General features: G+C 43.7%; 1 protein-coding gene across 1 annotated transcript in view; it reads left to right on the top strand.

The window, feature by feature from the left end:
* The first annotated feature begins 353 nt into the window (after nt 1-353).
* Nucleotides 354-20,413, top strand: part of LOC106570526 (cyclic AMP-responsive element-binding protein 5) — a 29,828-nt gene continuing 9,768 nt past the window's right edge. Inside the window, exons 1-7 of the mRNA XM_014142944.3 lie at nt 354-624; nt 9,424-9,490; nt 9,767-9,857; nt 11,532-11,641; nt 12,625-12,815; nt 18,624-18,753; nt 19,171-19,251. Of these exons, the coding sequence (XP_013998419.2) occupies nt 9,431-9,490; nt 9,767-9,857; nt 11,532-11,641; nt 12,625-12,815; nt 18,624-18,753; nt 19,171-19,251 (663 nt within the window). The 5' untranslated portion in view covers nt 354-624; nt 9,424-9,430. The remainder of the gene's footprint in view (nt 625-9,423; nt 9,491-9,766; nt 9,858-11,531; nt 11,642-12,624; nt 12,816-18,623; nt 18,754-19,170; nt 19,252-20,413) is intronic.

Here is a 20,413-nt window from a genome sequence, read left to right as displayed (position 1 = left end):
AGATTTTCGACACAGCACCGCAACGTGTATTTTGTTTAAGAGACACAGGGTCCTGTAGCCTGCTTTACCACTGGGCTCAGGAATCAATGTGGATTCGTGTTTATTGACATAAAAAGCCATTACGGAATCTCGAAAGTAACTCGAAATACATTATCATACTCATTCACTTAGCCTCCAGTAAATCAACACATTCTGCCCAGAGGTATAGCCCACGCTGGGACGTCCTGTACAGCTCTGCGCAAAATCTAGTGACAGACAGACAGACAGACATCCCCCTCTTCTTCCCCCCTCCCCCTCACTCCTTCCCTCTGTCCCAAGGTCTGTCTGGCGTCCGGTCCCGCGCACCCAGACAGCTGTTGGAAGGCGGCTGCGGTTCGAGCGAGATGCCAGCCTACCGTAGACTACACGCACGGCATACACTTCTAGTTCCACTGTCCCGAGTCCCGGTAGGAGTAAACCCCGCCCATCCAAAGCGGGACCGCAATGATTTAGAAGTTCAGGAATCCCACGTGACGTCACCTTAGGGGTGATGTAATGCTTCTGTAAATAGAATGTATTGTAATCCTGCCTCAGTCCAACGTGGTTCCTCTCAACTCAGTGCCGCTTGTACGCTCCACTTCTTAGGTAAGTTTACACAACTGACTTCTATAGCCCACAACTGTACGGCTGGATTGAAAACAACTTTTAGGCTTGCTCGAAGTCAGCGTTTGATAGATGTTGTGATATATTTGTATTTTTTTTGCGTAAAGTTTGGTGTGTGCAGTGCTGGTCCCGCGTTGGTTCATCAAGCTGCATGTCTATTTGGGTGGTATGACCGCACTCCCCAACCGTGTAGACTTGTTTATGAGGTGGTCAGGTTGATCCATAACGCGGGTCATGTTATTTACAGTAGAGTGGACTGAAGGTTATCAGATGATCTGTATGTGAAGTAGCAGTTTACCCGGGCTGATCTGAGTTGTCTGAGGACTTGATTAGACAGCCTACAGAAAGGGGGGAAGTTGGAAGTTGATTGTTTCGGAAACAACTGCCGAAGTGTTTACGCGCGACCAGCTGAAGTTGGACAATCGAACAGACAGGTGTGTGTGTGTGATGCTGAGTGTGCCCACTGCGCGGTGAGTGACCTGTTCACCGTTATTGTTTTTATCCTTGTGTTCCTTTGCCTAAGTGCTGAAATTAACCATCGTTTAGCCCTAAACTCTTGTTAAACAGAAACAATGCTAATGTTTGAGTTTGAGTTTGTGTCGTCATCGCACCATGGTATTTGCGATCTTCATTGTTGAGCATGACGTCATGTTGCTTGAGGTCTCCTGCGGAGAATTGCTGACTGTGCGTTGCTGTTGGAAAAACTCATAGGCAAGACAGATTTGCAGAAACAATTTGAGGGGAAGGCTACTCATAGCTTCAATATCACTATCGAATTTGTAATACAATTTCAGTGAGTAGCCTAGTCAAAACTAGTATTCAGATGTATATTTCACAAGTTGTAGTGATGATGATGATGCTGCTGATGATGATAGGGTGGTTGATTCTTTTTAGCAGTGACACACACAAACATATGCACGCACCTATGAAGTCACCTCTCCGCACATGTGGAGCAGGGGTGGAATATGGTGACTGCTTCAGAGCAGGTTTCAACCTGCCCGGAGCTGTTCCCCAGCACACTGATCCCTCCCTTTACCAGCACACTTCTCTCTCTCTCTCTCTCTCTCTCTCTCTCTCTCTCTCTCTCTCTCTCTCTCTCTCTCTCTCTCTCTCTCTCTCTCTCTCTCTCTCTCTCTCTCTCTCTCTCTCTCTCTCTCTCTCTTCTCTCTCTCTCTCTCTCTCTCTCTCTCTCTCTCTTTCTCTCTCTCTCTCTCTCTCTCTCTCTCTCTCTCTCTCTCTCTCTCTTTCTCTCTCTCTCTCTCTCTCTCTCTCTCTCTCTATGAGAGGCGGACCAAGGCGCAGGGTGATTAGAGTTCCACATCTTTTAATAAACAGTGAAACTTCTACAAAACAATAAACCAACAACGAAAAGTGAAAGTAGGGGTGCTACATGCACATACACAAAACAATATCCCACAACCCAGGTGGGAACAGGGACTCCTTAAGTATGATCCCCAATTAGAGACAACGAACATCAGCTGCCTCTAATTGGGAACCATACCAAGAGCACCGACATAGAGATGAAAAGACTAGAACACCCCCTAGTCACGCCCTGACCTACAACATCATAGAGAACCAAGGGCTCTCTATGGTCAGGGCGTGACAATCCTGTGCCTCTCTTCCCCTCCTCTCACTGTCGCTCACCTTTTACATCTCTCTTTACCCCTCCTCCTCTTTTCTCTCCTCTCCGTCATAACTTTAACATCAGTATCCACTTACATTGTGAGTGTGTCCATTTATTCCCTCTCCCCTTCAACCTAAACAGATCCCCACTCTCTCTCAGGCGAAACCTGCCTAAGTGGAGTGTGTGTTAGTGTGTGTATGTTGGTTCAAATGTGCTGTCCACTGCTCATAAGAAATCCTCCAACCTGTCATCAACATCTTCATCACCATTCTCATAATCTTTATCAAGGGGTAGCGAGGGTATAGTGTGTGAGAGTGAGGGATCATTCATGAAAGACTCTAGTGCCGCCAAATTACAATTATGGTGCCTAACCTCTATGGCCAGTGAACGACCGTTGTATTCTGCGTCCAGGCTATGGGCTGGTCATGGTCATGGTCAATTCGAATTGAAGGCAGTCAATTCAGGAAGTAAACTGAAATTACAATTCAAACTGAGTACAAATGATTCTTTTCATGTGTTTACATTTTGGAATTTTAAATTAAATCGCTTCCTGAATTGACTGCCTTCAATTGGATTTGACCCCAGCCCTGGTTAAGGATAGAGAGACTAAGGTCTAAAGATCCTTGTGGATCAAAACCTTGTCAATAAAGGTGGCAATTGGAAGCATAATGTGTGGGTACCTTTCTTATCTCTTTAGAAAGTTAACTGGAACAGCCTTCTCAGAGGACTCTGCCGGGTAAGAACCAAAACACCTTCAAGTTTTATTGAAGTGTTGTAGTTGCAGGTTCACTTGGCACATCTAAAGCCTTTTCTTTTGGTGTGAAGCTAAAGACCACTGAGTGCTAACAGTCAGTATGTAGATAATATGTGTGAAATGCTTGATAGTGTATGTGATGTAAACAGAGAGGTCTACTTTCTTGGGGACCTGAATATTGACTGGTTTTCATCAAGCTGTCCACTCAAGAGGAAGCTTCTCACTGTAACCAGTGCCTGAAATCTGGTTCAGGGGTGTTTACAAACACTACAGGACCAAGTTCATCCACATGTATCGATCACATTTTTACTAATACTGTAGAACTTTGTTCTAAAGCTGTATCTGTACCCATTGGATACAGTGATCACAATATAGTGGCTATATCCAGGAGAGCCAACGTTCCAAAAGCTGTGCCTAAAATAGTGTATAAGAGATCATACAAAATATTTAGCTGTGACTCTTAAGTGGATGAGGTCAAAAATATTTGTTGGTGTGATGTGATTAATTAGGAGCATCCAGACGCTGCACTTGATAAATTTATGAAATTGCTTCTTCCAATTAATGATAAACATGCACCTACTAAAAAAATATTGTTAGAACTGTTATGGCTCCATGGATTGACGAGGAATTAAACAACTGTATGGCTGAAAGAGATGGGTCAAAAGGAGTGGCTAATAAATCTGGCTGCACATCTTACTGGCTGACTTACTGCAGTTTGAGAAATGAGGTGACTAAACTCAACAAAAAGAAGAAGAAACTGTATTATGAAGCCAAGATCAATGATATTAAGTATGATGGAGTACTTTAAATGAAATTATGGGCAGAAATACAAATTCAACTCTATCTTTCATCGAATGAGACCATTTGATGTTGCCAATTAATTTAGTTATTACTTCATTGGCAAAGTGGGTAAACTTAGGCAGGAAATGCCAACAATGAACAGTGAGCCATCATATTCATACATAAAAAAAACAAATAATGAAAGAAAAGCATTGCAAGTTTGAGTTTTGTAAAGTTAGTGAGGGAAAGTGTGACAAACCTCCTGGCATTGACAACTTAGATGGAAAGCTACTGAGGATGGTAGATGACTCTATAGCCACTCCTATCTGTCATATCTTTAATCTGAGCCTAGAGGAAAGTCTTTGTCCTCAGGCCTGGAGGGAAGCCAAAGTCATTCCGCTACCCAAGAGTCATAAAGCGGCCTTTACTGGTTCTAACAGCAGAGCTATCAGCTTGCTGCCAGCTCTTAGCAAACTGTTGGAAAACATTGTGTTAGACCAAATACAATGCTACTTCTCTGTAAACAAATTAACAACAGACATGCAGCATGCTTATAGAGAAGGGCACTCAACAAGTGCTGCACTGACACAAATGACTGATGATTGGTTGAAAGAAATTGATAATAAGAAGATTGTGGGAGCTGTACTTTTAGATTTCAATGCAGCCTTTGATATTATTGACCATAACCTATTGTTGAAAAAACGTATGTGTTATGGCTTTTAAACCTCTGCCATATCGTGGATTCAGAGCTATCTATCTAATAGAACTCAAAATGTTTTCTTTAATGAAAGCTCCTCTAATGTCAAACATATAGAGTGTGGTGTACTGCAGGGAAGCTCTCTAGGCCCTCTAGTCTTTTCTGTTTTTACCAATAACCTGCCACTGGCGTTAAACAAAGCATGTGTGTCCATGTATGCTGGTGATTCAACCATATACACATCGGCAACCACAGCTAAGGAAGTCCCTGAAACCCTTAACAAAGAGTTGCAATCTGTTTTGGAATGGGTGGCCAGTAATTAACGGGTCTTAAACATCTCTAAAACTAAGAGCATTGTATTTGGTACAAATCATTCCCTAAATTCTAGACCTCAGCTGAATCTGGTAATGAATGGTGTGGCTGTTGAACAAGTTGAGGAGACTAAATTACTTGGCGTTACCTTAGATTAAACTGTCATGGTCAAAACATATATTTTTTTATTTCTTTTTTATTTCACCTTTATTTAACCAGGTAGGCTAGTTGAGAACAAGTTCTCATTTACAACTGCGACCTGGCCAAGATAAAGCATAGCAATTCGACACATACAACAACACAGAGTTACAAATGGAATAAACAAAACATATAGTCAATAATACAGTAGAACAAAAGAAAACAAAAAGTCTATATACAGTGAGTGCAAATGAGGTAAGTTAAGGCAATAAATAGGCCATGGTGGTGAAGTAATTACAATATAGCAATTAAACACTGGAATGGTAGATGTGCAGAAGATGAATGGGCAAGTAGAGATACTGGGGTGCAAAGGAGCAAGATAAATAAATAAATACAGTATGGGGAGGAGGTAGGTAGATAGATGGGCTGTTTACAGATTGGCTATGTACACGTGCAGTTATCTGTGAGCTGCTCTGACAGCTGGTGCTTAAAGCTAGTGAGGGAGATATGAGCCTCCAGCTTCAGAGATTTTTGCAGTTCGTTCCAGTCATTGGCAGCAGAGAACTGGAAGGAAAGACGACCAAAGGAGGAATTGACTTTGGGGGTGACCAGTGAGATATACCTGCTGGAGCGCGTGCTACGAGTGGGTGCTGGGTAGTGTATGGGGCTTTGGTGACAAAACGGATGGCACTGTGATAGACTGCATCCAGTTTGTTGAGTACAGTGTTGGAGTCTATTTTATTCTAAGTCAGAGCTGTCCATAGTAGTGATGCTGGACGGGCGAGCAGGTGCGGGCAGTGATCGATTGAATAGCATGCATTTAGTTCTACTTGCGTTTAAGAGCAGTTGGAGGCCACGGAAGGAGAGTTGTATGGCATTGAAGCTCGTCTGGAGGGTTGTTAACACAGTGTCCAAAGAGGGGCCAGAAGTATACAGAATGGTGTCGTCTGCGTAGAGGTGGATCAGAGAATCACCAGCAGCAAGAGCGACATCATTGATGTCTACAGAGAAGAGAGTCGGCCCGAGAATTGAACCCTGTGGCACACCCATAAAGACTGCCAGAGGTCCGGACAACAGGCCCTCCGATTTTACACACTGAACTCTATCAGAGAAGTAGTTGGTAAACCAGGCGAGGCAATCATTTGAGAAACCAAGGCTGTCGAGTCTGCCAATAAGAATGTGGTGATTGACAGAGTCGAAAGCCTTGGCCAGGTCGATGAATACGGCTGCACAGTAATGTCTCTTATCGATGGCGGTTATGATGTCGTTTAGGACCTTGAGCGTGGCTGGGGTGCACCCATGACCAGCTCTGAAACCAGATTGCATAGTGGAGAAGGTACGGTGGGATTCGAAATGGTCGGTAATCTGTTTGTTAACTTGGCTTTCGAAGACCTTAGAAAGACAGGGTAGGATAGATATAGGTCTGTAGCAGTTTGGGTCTAGAGTGTCACCCCCTTTGAAGAGGGGAATGACCAGCTTTCCAATCTATGGGAATCTCAGACGATACGAAAGAGAGGTTGAACAGGCTAGTAATAGGGGTTGCAACAATTTCTGCAGATAATTTTAGAAAGAGAGGGTCCAGATTGTCTAGCCTGGCTGATTTGTATGGGTTCGGATTTTGCAGCTCTTTCAGAACATCAGCTATCTGGATTTGGGTGAAGGAGAAATGGTGGGGGCATTGGCGGGTTGCTGTGGAGGGTGCCGGGCAGTTGACCATAAAGATGTGGAGAGGTCTGTCCGCAATAAAGAGATGCTCTGCTTTTTTGACACCACACTCCAAAAAGTCTTGCAGGCTCTAGTTGTCTTATCTTGATTCTTGTCCAGTCGTGTAGTCGAGTATTGCAAGGAAAGACCTAGTTAAGCTGCAGCTGGTCCAGAACAGAGCGGCACGTCTTGCTCTTCATTGTAATCAGAGGGCTGATATAAATACTATGCATGCCAGTCTCTCTGGCTAAGAGTTGAGGAGGGACTGACTGCATCACTGTGTTGAAATCCCAAATTGTTTGCATAGTCAACTTACACACAGCTCTGACACACACACTTACCCCACCAGACATGCCACCAGGGGTCTTTTAACAGTCCCCAAATCCAGAACAAATTCAAGAAAGCATACAATATTATTCAGAGCCATTTTTGCATGGAACTCTGTTCCATCTCATATTGCTCAAATGAACAGCAAACCTGGTTTAAAAAAACAGATAAAGCAACACCTCACAGCACAATGCCTCTCCCATATTTGACCAAAATAGTTTGTGTGTATGTACTGATATTTAGAATACGTGTGCCTTTACAAAATTTTTTATGTAGTTCTGTCCATGAGCTGTTCTTGTCTATTAATGTTCTTTATTATGTAATGTTTCATGTTTTGTGTGGACTCCAGGAAGAGTAGCTGCTGCTTTTGCAACAGCTAATAGGGATCCTAATAAAATACCAACAGCAAATACCAAGGAGTTTACCAACCAACCCAGCTCTCCTCATAAGACCTCATAAGACCCAGGCATCAGCTCTCCTGAAAGTCCTTTTGTCCTGACTCTGACATACACGCTCTGCATGCATTCCAAATGGCACCCTATTCCCTATACAGTATAGTGCACTACTTTTGAACAAAGCCCCATAGGGATAGGGTGCCATTCGGGACACACCCTCTTTCTGACACGGCTGTGAGGAATGCCTTGGGTGACAGAGTTCACTTCCTGGTCTCAGTGGAAAATGAAGAGCTAACACTTCTAATAGTTCATAATTACCCCCCATCAACTCCCCTCCTCCCCCCTCCTCCATCTTCATTTCACTGCTGTAGTAAGGGTCAGCTGGAGGTTGTCTTGAACCCTCTCTCTCTCAAGTCTCAATGCTTTCTCTCTCTCAAGTTTCAAATCTCAATGCGTTTTTTTTTCTTCAGGAATGTGATTTATGCAGTTTTTCTCTTCCACCTAACAAAGGGAATCACAGCCAAGGCCTACGCTACAGATGCAGTCAAATGTATTGGCACCCTTGCACTTTACAATGGAGCGCAATGGATCAGAATTTTCTGTTTTCCCTTTCAAAACTGGTTGAATGACTTTTTTTTACCCTGTAGGACCTTGCAACCTAACACAGGTGAGATAAATTACACTTGCCGAGAATCACTTGCCTCCAAACAAATTAATTAGAATTTTGAATAATTTGTTCCAGGTGTAACCGATGTGAAATGGCTAGTTAGTTAGCGGTGGTGCACGCTAATAGCATTTCAATCAGTGACGTCACTCGCTCTGAGACTTAAAGTAGGGTTTCCCCTTGCGTTGCAAGGGCCGCGGCTTTTGTGGCGCGATGGGTAACGATGCTTCGTGGGGTGTCAGTTGTTGATGTGTGCAAGGGTCCCTGGTTCGAGCCCGGGTTGGGGCGAAGAGAGGGACGGAACCTACACTGTTACACAGGTTATTTTTGGCTTGGAAGTGAAAAATCTCAATTTCAGTTAATGTTTTTTTTTCGGTCCTGTACAGTTGTCAATCAAACAAATACAAGTTTGAACATCAATCGTTTTTTTCAATTGTAACTTATTTTAGAAGGAATAGTGAATCGTGCAGGGTGCCAATAGATTTGACCACATCTGTATACTTAAGCTTAAACCATCTTAAGTGAAGATTGTGTCTGAGGTAACAGTGTCATTCAAGCAGATAAATTAAGTCAGGATTCTGCCTGAGGTAAGAGTTTAATTCAGGCAGATCAGTTAAGTCAAGATTCTGCCTGAGGTAAGAGTTTCATTCAGGCAGATCAGTTAAATCAGGAGTCTGCCTAGGGTAAGAGTTTCATTCAGGCAGATCAGTTAAGTCAGGATTCTGCCTGAGGTCACATTGATCCAGACTGGATCATTTTCCCTGACATAAGATTCCGTCCCAAAATGTAAATGTAAAATGCTGACTGTAGTTTTGTCTCTCCTCTTGTCCCTCTGACTGTAGGTTTGTCTCTCCTCTTGTCTCTCTGACTGTAGGTTTGTCTCTCCTGTTGTCTCTCTGACTGTAGGTTTGTCTCTCCTCTTGTCCCTCTGACTGTAGGTTTGTCTCTCCTGTTGTCTCTCTGACTGTAGGTTTGTCTCTCCTCTTGTCCCTCTGACTGTAGGTTTGTCTCTCCTCTTGTCTCTCTGACTGTAGGTTTGTCTCTCCTCTTGTCTCTCTGACTGTAGGTTTGTCTCTCCTCTTGTCCCTCTGACTGTAGGTTTGTCTCTCCTCTTGTCTCTCTGACTGTAGGTTTGTCTCTCCTCTTGTCTCTCTGACTGTAGGTTTGTCTCTCCTCTTGTCTCTCTGACTGTAGGTTTGTCTCTCCTCTTGTCTCTCTCACTGTAGGTTTGTCTCTCCTCTTGTCTCTCTGACTGTAGGTTTGTCTCTCCTCTTGTCTCTCTGACTGTAGGTTTGTCTCTCCTCTTGTCTCTCTGACTGTAGGTTTGTCTCTCCTCTTGTCTCTCTGACTGTAGGTTTGTCTCTCCTCTTGTCTCTCTGACTGTAGGTTTGTAATGGAGATGAATGATGAACAGGACCGGCCCTATGGATGCAGCACTCCTGGCTGCTCACAGGTCTGTGTGTGTGTGTGTGTGTGTGTGTGTGTGTGTGTGTGTGTGTGTGTGTGTGTGTGTGTGTGTGTGTGTGTGTGTGTGTGTGTGTGTGTGGTGTGTGTGTGTGTGTGTGTGTGACCGTGTACCTCTAGTAAAGAATCCCCTCACCACATGATGATTTGATATCTAATATCTGATTTCACCGTTATAAAGATTTTATAACTCATGCCATTTTATGAATTATTCCATAAATCAATGTGAGCATGCTAAGTTGACCTCTCTCTTCGCCCCATACAGCGGTTCCAAACAGAAGACCACCTGATGATCCACAGACACAAGCATGAGATGACCCTCAAGTTCTCCTCCATCAAGACTGATCCCCTCGCAGGTGACAATAACATTTATAGACAGCATAGAGAGGACATTAGCTTTGTAATGGTGATTATTTCTATTCTGTTTAAACTGCGGTACGCCACTGCCTCCACTACCAAGGAATTTAGTGTCCCCTGTTTTCACACTCTTTTCCACTTTCTGTCTCAATATCTGTCTCAATTTCTGTCTCAATTTCTTACCCTCTTTTTTTCTCTTTCTCTGTGTTCCTGTTTTACCCTTATTAACTCATTACCTAGAGTTCTTTATTTATGTTTCACTAATGTTGTCAGTCTGTCAGGTTTTCTTAGTGTCTGATGGGTCACTCTGAACGTATGATAATATTTACTTTCCCTTCTGTCCTGTGGAATACGAGTCTCCTTATCAGCTTTATACCTCCGCCTCTCTCCTCCTTCCCTTCCCCATTCATGTTCATGGCCCCTTCACCTCTCTGACTGCCTATCTGTCACTCAAGCTTAGTGTTGTCTGGTTCAGGTGTGTCTGCGTCCAGGCCTAGGAGAGACCAAAAAATGCTGCCCCCCCCATAATACTACAATAGTCCGAGTAAGCAAAATGATGTTGAAAAGACGTGTAAAATACATATTTTCCAGACATTGAAGTTAAGTTCAATTTAGTTTCTGGATGAAAGGTGAAAACCTTGAAAATGCATCTTTCCGGACGTTGAAAAATACGTATTTTCTGGACATTGAAATTAGGTTCATTTTTGGTTCTGAATTAAAGTTTAAAATACTTATTTTCCGGATGTTGAAAATATGTATTTTCCTGATGTTGAAGTCAGGCTCATTTTTGGTAATGAATTAAAGTTGAAAATACATAATTTATAGACGTCTATGTTTGGGGCAAATCAAGGCTGGTCCAGACCGGACAAAATCTGAACCAAACATAGACATCTATGATTGGTTCAGATTTTGTCCGGAGTGGACCAAAAACAAATGTCGTCAATCTGCTACCACCTAATCCTGCCTAATGAGCGGGCCGGCAGTGGTGTGTGTGTCTGTGTGTGTATGAGCACTCGTATGCATGTCTGTGTGTGTGTGTGTGTGTGTGTGTGTGTGTGTGTGTGTGTGTGTGTGTGTGACCTCTCTTCAGTGGTTGATGAAAAAATTAGAGCACTGGTGGCCAAGGCTCAGCCTCAGAAAAAAACACTCTCGATCCTCTCTGTCTGTTACCGCAGCAACTTGCTGTCTGTCTGGGTTTCAACATCTCTGTTGACCTTTGACCCCAACAGTCGGGTTCTCTCCTGCAGGGGCCTGTAAACACTCAGTCCTCCTGGAGGAAATGTTCTGTCAAAACAAAGGATTGCTGAGTCTGTGACTCTTGACTGCTGACCTTGTGACCTTTCAACCCTGATAGTTTAGGCTACAATGGAGAGATGCAGTCACCTGATCTTATCCCCTTCCCCAATCCTAACCTTAACCATTAGTGGGGAAGATGCAAAAGTGACCCAAGATCAGCGGCTAGGGACAGGCTACACAAAGCAGGTTGAACATAGTTGTAGTGATGTTCAAACCATGCTAGCTGTATGCTGCCGGAGATGCTGGTTTACATCTGTCCCTGCAGTCACCAAAACCTCTCTGTGCACTCTGATATAGGCTATAGTAATATCATGGTTGTTATGATATCTGTTTGATGCTTAATGTCTGTTTGCTCTCTCTGTGCTGTGTGTGATCAGACCAGACCCCAACGCCGACCCGTTTCCTGCGTAACTGTGAGGAGGTGGGTCTCTTCAATGAGATCGAACAGGAGTTCTGTCAGGCACAGGAGGACCAGAACAACAAGCAGGTCAAATGCAAAAAATGACATTTCTCATGATTCTCAGACGTATACAGCAAGCGGAGGAAACTTGAACTACGAAATTGTCATTTATCATGACAACATTCACTGTACTACCACATTGAGCCAACACAGTAGACAGCATACTGATAGCATTGCATGCTAGGTTTCCAGGCTCTCGTATGAAAATAGCAAATGGAACAGACAAACAAAATAGGAGACCTTCACCAGGTTAGTAGGTATTTTGATTGACAGGTCTGGCAGGTATTTTGATTGACAGGTCTGGCAGGTATTTTGATTGACAGGTCTGGCAGGTATTTTGATTGACTGATCTGGCAGGTAAGGATTTTGTCTGACAGGGAAGTATTTGAGTGACAGGTGAGTGTGAGGAAGAGTCAGACAGACAGACAGACAGACAGACAGACAGACAGACAAGACAGACAGACAGACAGACAGACAGACAGACAGACAGACAGACAGACAGACAGACAGACAGACAGACAGACAGACAGACAGACAGACAGACAGACAGACAGACAGACAGACAGACAGACAGACAGACAGACAGACAGACAGACAGACAGACAGACAGACAGACAGACAGACAGACAGACAGACAGACAGACTGGTTTAGATGTTTGAGCAGGTAACAAACCCCAGGCGATCACATTCTCGGCATTGTAAGCAGCCAGATAGACTGAAGCACAACGGACAGACACACACACACACACACACACACACACACACACACACACACACACACACACACACACAGACACACACACACACACACACACACACACACACACACACACACACACACACACACACACACACACACACACACACACACACACACACACACACACACACACACACAATGCCACACACTCCAAGATGTAAAATGATATGTAGAAGTGTGTATTTATTCAAACAACAAAAACAGAATACATATTATAACTGGTCTCCTCTCCCTCTTCTCCGTCATCTAGACTCAGAATCTCCCTCAGAATGGATCATCATGTGCCAATCAGCCCCAGGCACAGCCCCACTCCCAACACCAACCACCGTCCCATTGTGGTATGAGGGGTCTAAGCTGCAGCATGGCTGGCCAACAAGCACTGCCCTCTGCCCAGTCCAACTCAGTCATCACCCAGGCCCCCTCCATGCTCACACACTCAGGGTAAATACACAGAGACAAAGATTGACACAAACAAACACACACACACACACACACACACACACACACACACACACACACACACACACACACACACACACACACACACACACACACACACACACACACACACACACACACACACACACAGATTTTCTCTCTCATCTCTCCATCATGTTACTGCCGCCTGCTTCCTCTCTCTCTGTCTCTGCCTCTTTCCCTCTCTCTCTCTCTCTCTCTCTCTGTCTCTCTGTTCTCTCTCCCTCCCTCTCTCCCTGTACCTCTCTCCCCCTCTGCTGTGTAACCATAACTTGTTCTGTCTGGAGCAGGCTGTCATTCCCCAGACAGTCTCATTTATTAGGCCTTAATGAATTAGAGAGAGAGAGAGGTGGAGAGAGAGATGAGAGAGAGGAAGGTGGTGTGGGTAACATGGCTGTGGTTATCACACGGCAGAACAGGGAGATTAGGCATGGCTCTGTCTTTCCTCTCAACTCCTGACATCTGGTCCTGCTTTCTAAAACCTGTCACACATACAGTTACTAACTAAATAAAGGTTAAATTAAAAATTAAAACATTTAAATAAGTGTACTAACTAGAGATAAAGGTAGCTACATGTATCTGTTGTGTGTGAGGAAGAAAGTTGAGTTGTCTAGTCATTCCATGTGCTGTTATTGATACCGTATAACAAACCTTTATGAACTCTTACGTCACTCCTCTGGCCAATCGGTGACATTCATTGATCAATTCAGAATCTACGTTTCAGATCTTATAGACACTGCTGCTAGAGGTCTATTTCAGATCTTATAGACACTGCTGCTAGAGGTCTATTTCAGATCTTATAGACACTGCTGCTAGAGGTCTATTTCAGATCTTATAGACACTGCTGCTAGAGGTCTATTTCAGATCTTATAGACACTGCTGCTAGAGGTCTATTTCAGATCTTATAGACACTGCTGCTAGAGGTCTATTTCAGATCTTATAGACACTGCTGCTAGAGGTCTATTTCAGATCTTATAGACACTGCTGCTAGAGGTCTATTTCAGATCTTATAGACACTGCTGCTAGAGGTCTATTTCAGATCTTATAGACACTGCTGCTAGAGGTCTATTTCAGATCTTATAGACACTGCTGCTAGAGGTCTATTTCAGATCTTATAGACACTGCTGCTAGAGGTCTATTTCAGATCTTATAGACACTGCTGCTAGAGGTCTATTTCAGATCTTATAGACACTGCTGCTAGAGGTCTATTTCAGATCTTATAGACACTGCTGCTAGAGGTCTATTTCAGATCTTATAGACACTGCTGCTAGAGGTCTATTTCAGATCTTATAGACACTGCTGCTAGAGGTCTATTTCAGATCTTATAGACACTGCTGCTAGAGGTCTATTTCAGATCTTATAGACACTGCTGCTAGAGGTCTATTTCAGATCTTATAGACACTGCTGCTAGAGGTCTATTTCAGATCTTATAGACACTGCTGCTAGAGGTCTATTCCCTTTGGTCTGGGCTCATACACGTTTAGAAAAAAAGTGCTATCTATAACCTAAAAGGCTTTGAAGAACTCTTGTTGGTTCCAGGTAGAACCGTTTTGGGTTTCCACAGAGAGTTCTATATGGAACCCAAAATGGTTTTACATGGAACCAAAAAGGGTTATACTAGTACAGTCCAGTTGATTACAGCATAGTACACTACAGTTGATTACAGCACAGTACAGTACAGTTGAGAAGTACAGTACAGTTGATTACGGCATAGTACAGTTGAGTAGTACAGTCCAGTTGATTACAGCATAGTACAGTCCAGTTGATAACAGCACAGTACAGTACAGTTGAGAAGTACAGTACAGTTGATTACGGCATAGTACAGTTGAGTAGTACAGTACAGTTGATTACAGCATAGTACAGTACAGTTGAGTAGTACAGTACAGTTGAGAAGTACAGTCCAGTTGATTACAGCATAGTACAGTCCAGTTGATTACAGCATAGTACAGTCCAGTTGAGTAGTACTCTACAGTTGATTACAGCATAGTACAGTCCATTTGATTACAGCATAGTACAGTCCAGTTGATTACAGCATAGTACAGTCCAGTTGAGTAGTACACTACAGTTGATTACAGCATAGTACAGTCCAGTTTATTACAGCATAGTACAGTCCAGTTGATTACAGCATAGTACAGTCCAGTTGATTACAGCATAGTACAGTCCAGTTGATTACAGCATAGTACAGTCCATTTGATTACAGCATAGTACAGTCCAGTGGGGTAGTACTCTACAGTTGATTACAGCATAGTACAGTACAGTTGATTACAGCATAGTACAGTCCAGTTGATTACAGCATAGTACAGTCCAGTTGATTACAGCATAGTACAGTCCAGTTGATTACAGCATAGTACAGTCCAGTTGAGTAGTACTCTACAGTTGATTACAGCATAGTACAGTCCAGTTGATTACAGCATAGTACAGTCCATTTGATTACAGCATAGTACAGTCCAGTTGAGTAGTACTCTACAGTTGATTACAGCATAGTACAGTCCAGTTGATTACAGCATAGTACAGTCCAGTTGAGTAGTACTCTACAGTTGATTACAGCATAGTACAATCCAGTTGATTACAGCATAGTACACTCCAGTTGAGTAGTACTCTACAGTTGATTACAGCATAGTACAGTCCAGTTGATTACAGCATAGTACAGTCCAGTTGATTACAGCATAGTACAGTCCAGTTGATTACAGCATAGTACAGTCCAGTTGAGTAGTACTCTACAGTTGATTACAGCATAGTACAGTCCAGTTGAGTAGTACTCTACAGTTGATTACAGCATAGTACTGCCTATTAGAGTACATTGAGTAAGGAAGGGAAGGGACCATGTCACATGGCCTGTTGAAGTCAGACAACGTGTTCCTCTGTAGCTCAGGCCAAGCTCGCTGTAGTGATGATGTGATCCGTGTTGGATTCCGTGGATCCGACTGTTTCTCCCTGTGTTTACCACTGGTTTCCATGATGACTGAGTGTCTGGCTGTTGGCCCAGGTGGACTGTTGTGGTTACGTTAGGAGGCGTGGTATGGTTTCCGTCCCTTTACATTTTTGGGGGGTACGTTTAATTCGTTGCTTGCTACAAAGTCAGTGGTAACATCACCAATGATGACTTCAGCGTAGCGAGGGAGGCCCACGCAGTCTGATTGGCTGAGGGCCAAAACCATTACATCATCACATCGCAACCTGGCCTCTTCTGTGGCGCATGTCTCTCCTTACGCTCAATCTATTACTTTCCCCCTCTCTTTTCTTTTCCCCTCTCTTTTCTTTCCCCCTCTCTTTTCTTTCCCCCTCTCTTTTCTTTCCCCCTCTCTTTTCTTTCCCCCTCTCTTTTCTTTCCCCCTCTCTTTTCTTTTCCCCTCTCTTTTCTTTCCTCCTCTCTTTTCTTTCCCCCTCTCTTTTCCTTCCCCCTCTCTTTTCTTTCCCCCTCTCTTTTCTTTCCCCCTCTCTTTTCTTTCCCCCTCTCTTTTCTTCCCCCTCTCTTTTCCTTCCCCCTCTCTTTTCTTTCCCCCTCTCTTTTCTTTCCCCCTCTCTTTTCTTTCCCCCTCTCTTTTCTTTCCCCCTCTCTTTTCTTTCCCCCTCTCTTTTCCTTCCCCCTCTCTTTTCTTTCCCCCTCTCTTTTCTTTCCCCCTCTCTTTTCTTTCCCCCTCTCTTTTCCTTCCCCCTCTCTTTTCTTTCCCCCTCTCTTTTCTTTCCCCCTCTCTTTTCTTTCCCCCTCTCTTTTCCTTCCCCCTCTCTTTTCTTTCCCCCTCTCTTTTCTTTCCCCCTCTCTTTTCTTTCCCCCTCTCTTTTCCTTCCCCCTCTCTTTTCTTTCCCCCTCTCTTTTCTTTCCCCCTCTCTTTTCCTTCCCCCTCTCTTTTCTTTTCCCCTCTCTTTTCTTTCCTCCTCTTTTCCTTCCCCCTCTCTTTTCTTTCCCCCTCTCTTTTCCTTCCCCCTCTCTTTTCCTTCCCCCTCTCTTTTCTTTCCCCCTCTCTTTTCCTTCCCCCTCTCTTTTCTTTCCCCCTCTCTTTTCTTTCCCCCTCTCTTTTCCTTCCCCCTCTCTTTTCTTTTCCCCTCTCTTTTCTTTCCTCCTCTTTTCCTTCCCCCTCTCTTTTCTTTCCCCCTCTCTTTTCCTTCCCCCTCTCTTTTCCTTCCCCCTCTCTTTTCTTTCCCCCTCTCTTTTCCTTCCCCCTCTCTTTTCTTTCCCCCTCTCTTTTCTTTTCCCCTCTCTTTTCTTTCCTCCTCTTTTCCTTCCCCCTCTCTTTTCTTTCCCCCTCTCTTTTCCTTCCCCCTCTCTTTTCTTTCCTCCTCTTTTCCTTTCCCCTTTCTTTTCTTTCCCCCTCTCTTTTCTTTCCCCCTCTCTTTTCTTTCCTCCTCTTTTCCTTCCCCCTCTCTTTTCCTTCCCCCTCTCTTTTCTTTCCCCCTCTCTTTTCTTTCCCCCTCTCTTTTCTTTCCCCCTCTCTTTTCCTTCCCCCTCTCTTTTCTTTCCCCCTCTCTTTTCTTTCCCCCTCTCTTTTCTTTCCCCCTCTCTTTTCCTTCCCCCTCTCTTTTCTTTCCCCCTCTCTTTTCTTTTCCCCTCTATTTTCTTTCCTCCTCTTTTCCTTCCCCCTCTCTTTTCTTTCCCCCTCTCTTTTCCTTCCCCCTCTCTTTTCTTTCCCCCTCTCTTTTCCTTCCCCCTCTCTTTTCTTTCCTCCTCTCTTTTCTTTCCTCCTCTTTTCTTTCCCCCTCTCTTTTCCTTCCCCCTCTCTTTTCTTTCCTCCTATCTTTTCTTTTCCCCTCTCTTTTCTTTCCTCCTCTTTTCCTTCCCCCTATCTTTTCTTTTCCCCTCTCTTTTCTTTCCCCCTCTCTTTTCTTTCCTCCTCTTTTCCTTCCCCCTCTCTTTTCTTTCCCCCTCTCTTTTCCTTCCCCCTCTCTTTTCTTTCCTCCTATCTTTTCTTTTCCCCTCTCTTTTCTTAACCCCCTCTCTTTTCTTTCCTCCTCTTTTCCTTCCCCCTCTCTTTTCTTTTCCCCTCTCTTTTCTTTCCTCCTCTTTTCCTTCCCCCTCTCTTTTCCTTCCCCCTCTCTTTTCTTTCTTTCCCTCTCTCTTTTCTTTCCTCCTCTTTTCCTTCCCCCTCTCTTTTCTTTTCCCCTCTCTTTTCTTTCCTCCTCTCTTTTCCTTCCCCCTCTCTTTTCTTTCCTCCTCTCTTTTCTTTTCCCCTCTCTTTTCTTTCCTCCTCTCTTTTCTTTCCCCCTCTCTTTTCTTTCCCCCTCTCTTTTCTTTTCCCCTCTCTTTTCTTTCCTCCTCTCTTTTCTTTCCCCCTCTCTTTTCTTTCCCCCTCTCTTTTCTTTCCCCCTCTCTTTTCTTTCCCCCTCTCTTTTCTTTCCCCCTCTCTTTTCTTTCCCCCTCTCTTTTCCTTCCCCCTCTCTTTTCTTTTCCCCTCTCTTTTCTTTTCCCCTCTCTTTTCTTTCCCCCTCTCTTTTCTTTTCCCCTCTCTTTTCTTTCCTCCTCTCTTTTCCTTCCCCCTCTCTTTTCTTTCCCCCTCTCTTTTCTTTCCTCCTCTTTTCTTTCCTCTCTCTTATCTCACCATACTTTCCATCTCTTTCTATGACTTTATCTTACCATACTTTCCATCTCTTTCTTAGCTCTTATTGAATGTTCTTCCTTTAATTCTCAATCTCTTCCTCTATCAGTCTCTCTATAATCCCCTCTGTCTATCACTCTCCCCCATTTCTCTCTCTTTATTCGGTCCCTGACCTGAGACCAGTGTAGAACCTTGTTACTGAGGTTCACTGATATCTGACTCCTATTTCTCCTGATCTCAGACCAGTCCCTGGGCCCCTCTCCTCCCTACTGCACCTGAGGAACAACAGACAGAGACAGCCCCTGGCTGCCTCCATGGCTGGCACCCTGCCAGACCCAGACATGCAGGGAGCATCTGCCCAGCACATGTCTGTGAGTACATCCAACTTTACTTACACTGTCCTTCTTTTCCATAATGGGCCTATAGCCTTGCTTGAGAAATACCTATTGCTTGTTAGATTGGTATTACCACGTCCTAATATTACATTGTTATTATCTAATAATTGAAGAATACCCCGTTTGGAGTTTGAAACGTGGTCCTTTTCTCACACTTTCTCAAACTTTGGGCCTACCATGTTTTGAATTGATGCTTTTGTCTTTGATCCAGAACCTGAGAAAAGTTTTTCATGGATGTGTGCATTTCACCCTTTAACATTATTATCTTGTAATTACCTCCTTGTTTCTTCGGATCTGATTGAAACGGGCGAGCATTTACCGGCTGCACATATTTCAATAGATGTTTCCAAGGTTGAATTGTGTAGAAATAAGTCATTGGTTTTTGTTCCTCAGATGGAAAGACAGATGTCTATGGGATCCAGTATGATGAGCATCCAAGGTCCACTCCACAACACTTCCTGCTCTTCACCTCAGGTACCAACCAATCAGAATACCTTTTCATGGCACCCACCAATCAGAAGGCTCTTTCATGTTTCATATAATGTTCATGTTTCAACATGGGTCTCTATGGTGACAGAGATTAGAGGAGCTGTTATAAAGACTATATTTCTTCAAATAAAATATGTAGGCTACTCACCATGCACACTCTCTCTCTCTCTCTCTCTGTGGGAAACCATTCACCCTCTGGCTCTCTCTCTCTCTCTCTCTCTCTCTCTCTCTCTGTGGGAAACCATTCACCCTCTGGCTCTGTCGCTCTCTCTCTCTCTCTCTCTCTCTCTCCTCTCTCTCTCTCTCTCTCTCTCTCTCTCTCTCTCTCTCTCTCTCTCTCTCTCTCTCTCTCTCTCTCTCTCCAATTCAATTCAATTCAATTCAATTTCAATGTCAATTTAAGGGCTTTATTGGCATGGGAAACACATGTTAACGTTGCCAAAGCAAGTGAAGTAGATAATAAACAAAAGTGAAATAAACAATAAAAATGAACATTAAACATTACACTCACAGAAGTTCCAAAAGAATAAAGACATATCAAATGTCATATTATGTGCAAAAAGTTAAAGTACAAACGGGAAAATAAATAACAGAAATAAACATCTTCACTGGTTGACCTTTTCTTGTGGCAACTGGTCACACATCTTGCTGCTGTGATGGCACACTGTGGTGTTTCACCCAGTAGATATGGGAGTTTATCAAAATTGGGTTTATCTCTCGCTCTCTCTGTGGGGCCCCATTCTCTCTCTCTCTCTCTCTCTCTCTCTCTCTCTCTCCCTCTCTTTCTGGGGCCCCATTCACCCTCTGGCTAATCTCATTCCTCCCAGGCTGGAAGAGAGAGGAAAGGCAGTGTAACTCTACACCTTTACACTACTAGCCCCGACCGACCAGAGAAAATCACACTTTACATGTTCTCCCTTTATCCCTCAAATTCACTCAAAAGTTCTCTCATTCTCACATACTCTTTCTCTCTCCATTTTACTTGACCTTTCTTTCTCACTAGTTCACCTTTTCTTTGTTTTTAAAGGCTATCATGGACAATTTGGTCCAAGTGAAATCCAATTTTATGCCTTAAACACACACACAAAACACTTCTGCAATTTTATCAAGCATCAGATTCTCCAAGACACACCCCAGCCACACACAC

This window comes from Salmo salar, chromosome 14 (assembly GCF_965601325.2).
Source record: "Salmo salar chromosome 14, fSalSal1, whole genome shotgun sequence".
NCBI classification, from domain to species: Eukaryota; Metazoa; Chordata; class Actinopteri; order Salmoniformes; family Salmonidae; genus Salmo; species Salmo salar.
The sequence above is the reverse complement of the archived record's forward strand: the minus strand, read 5'-3'. Positions and strand labels throughout refer to the sequence as shown.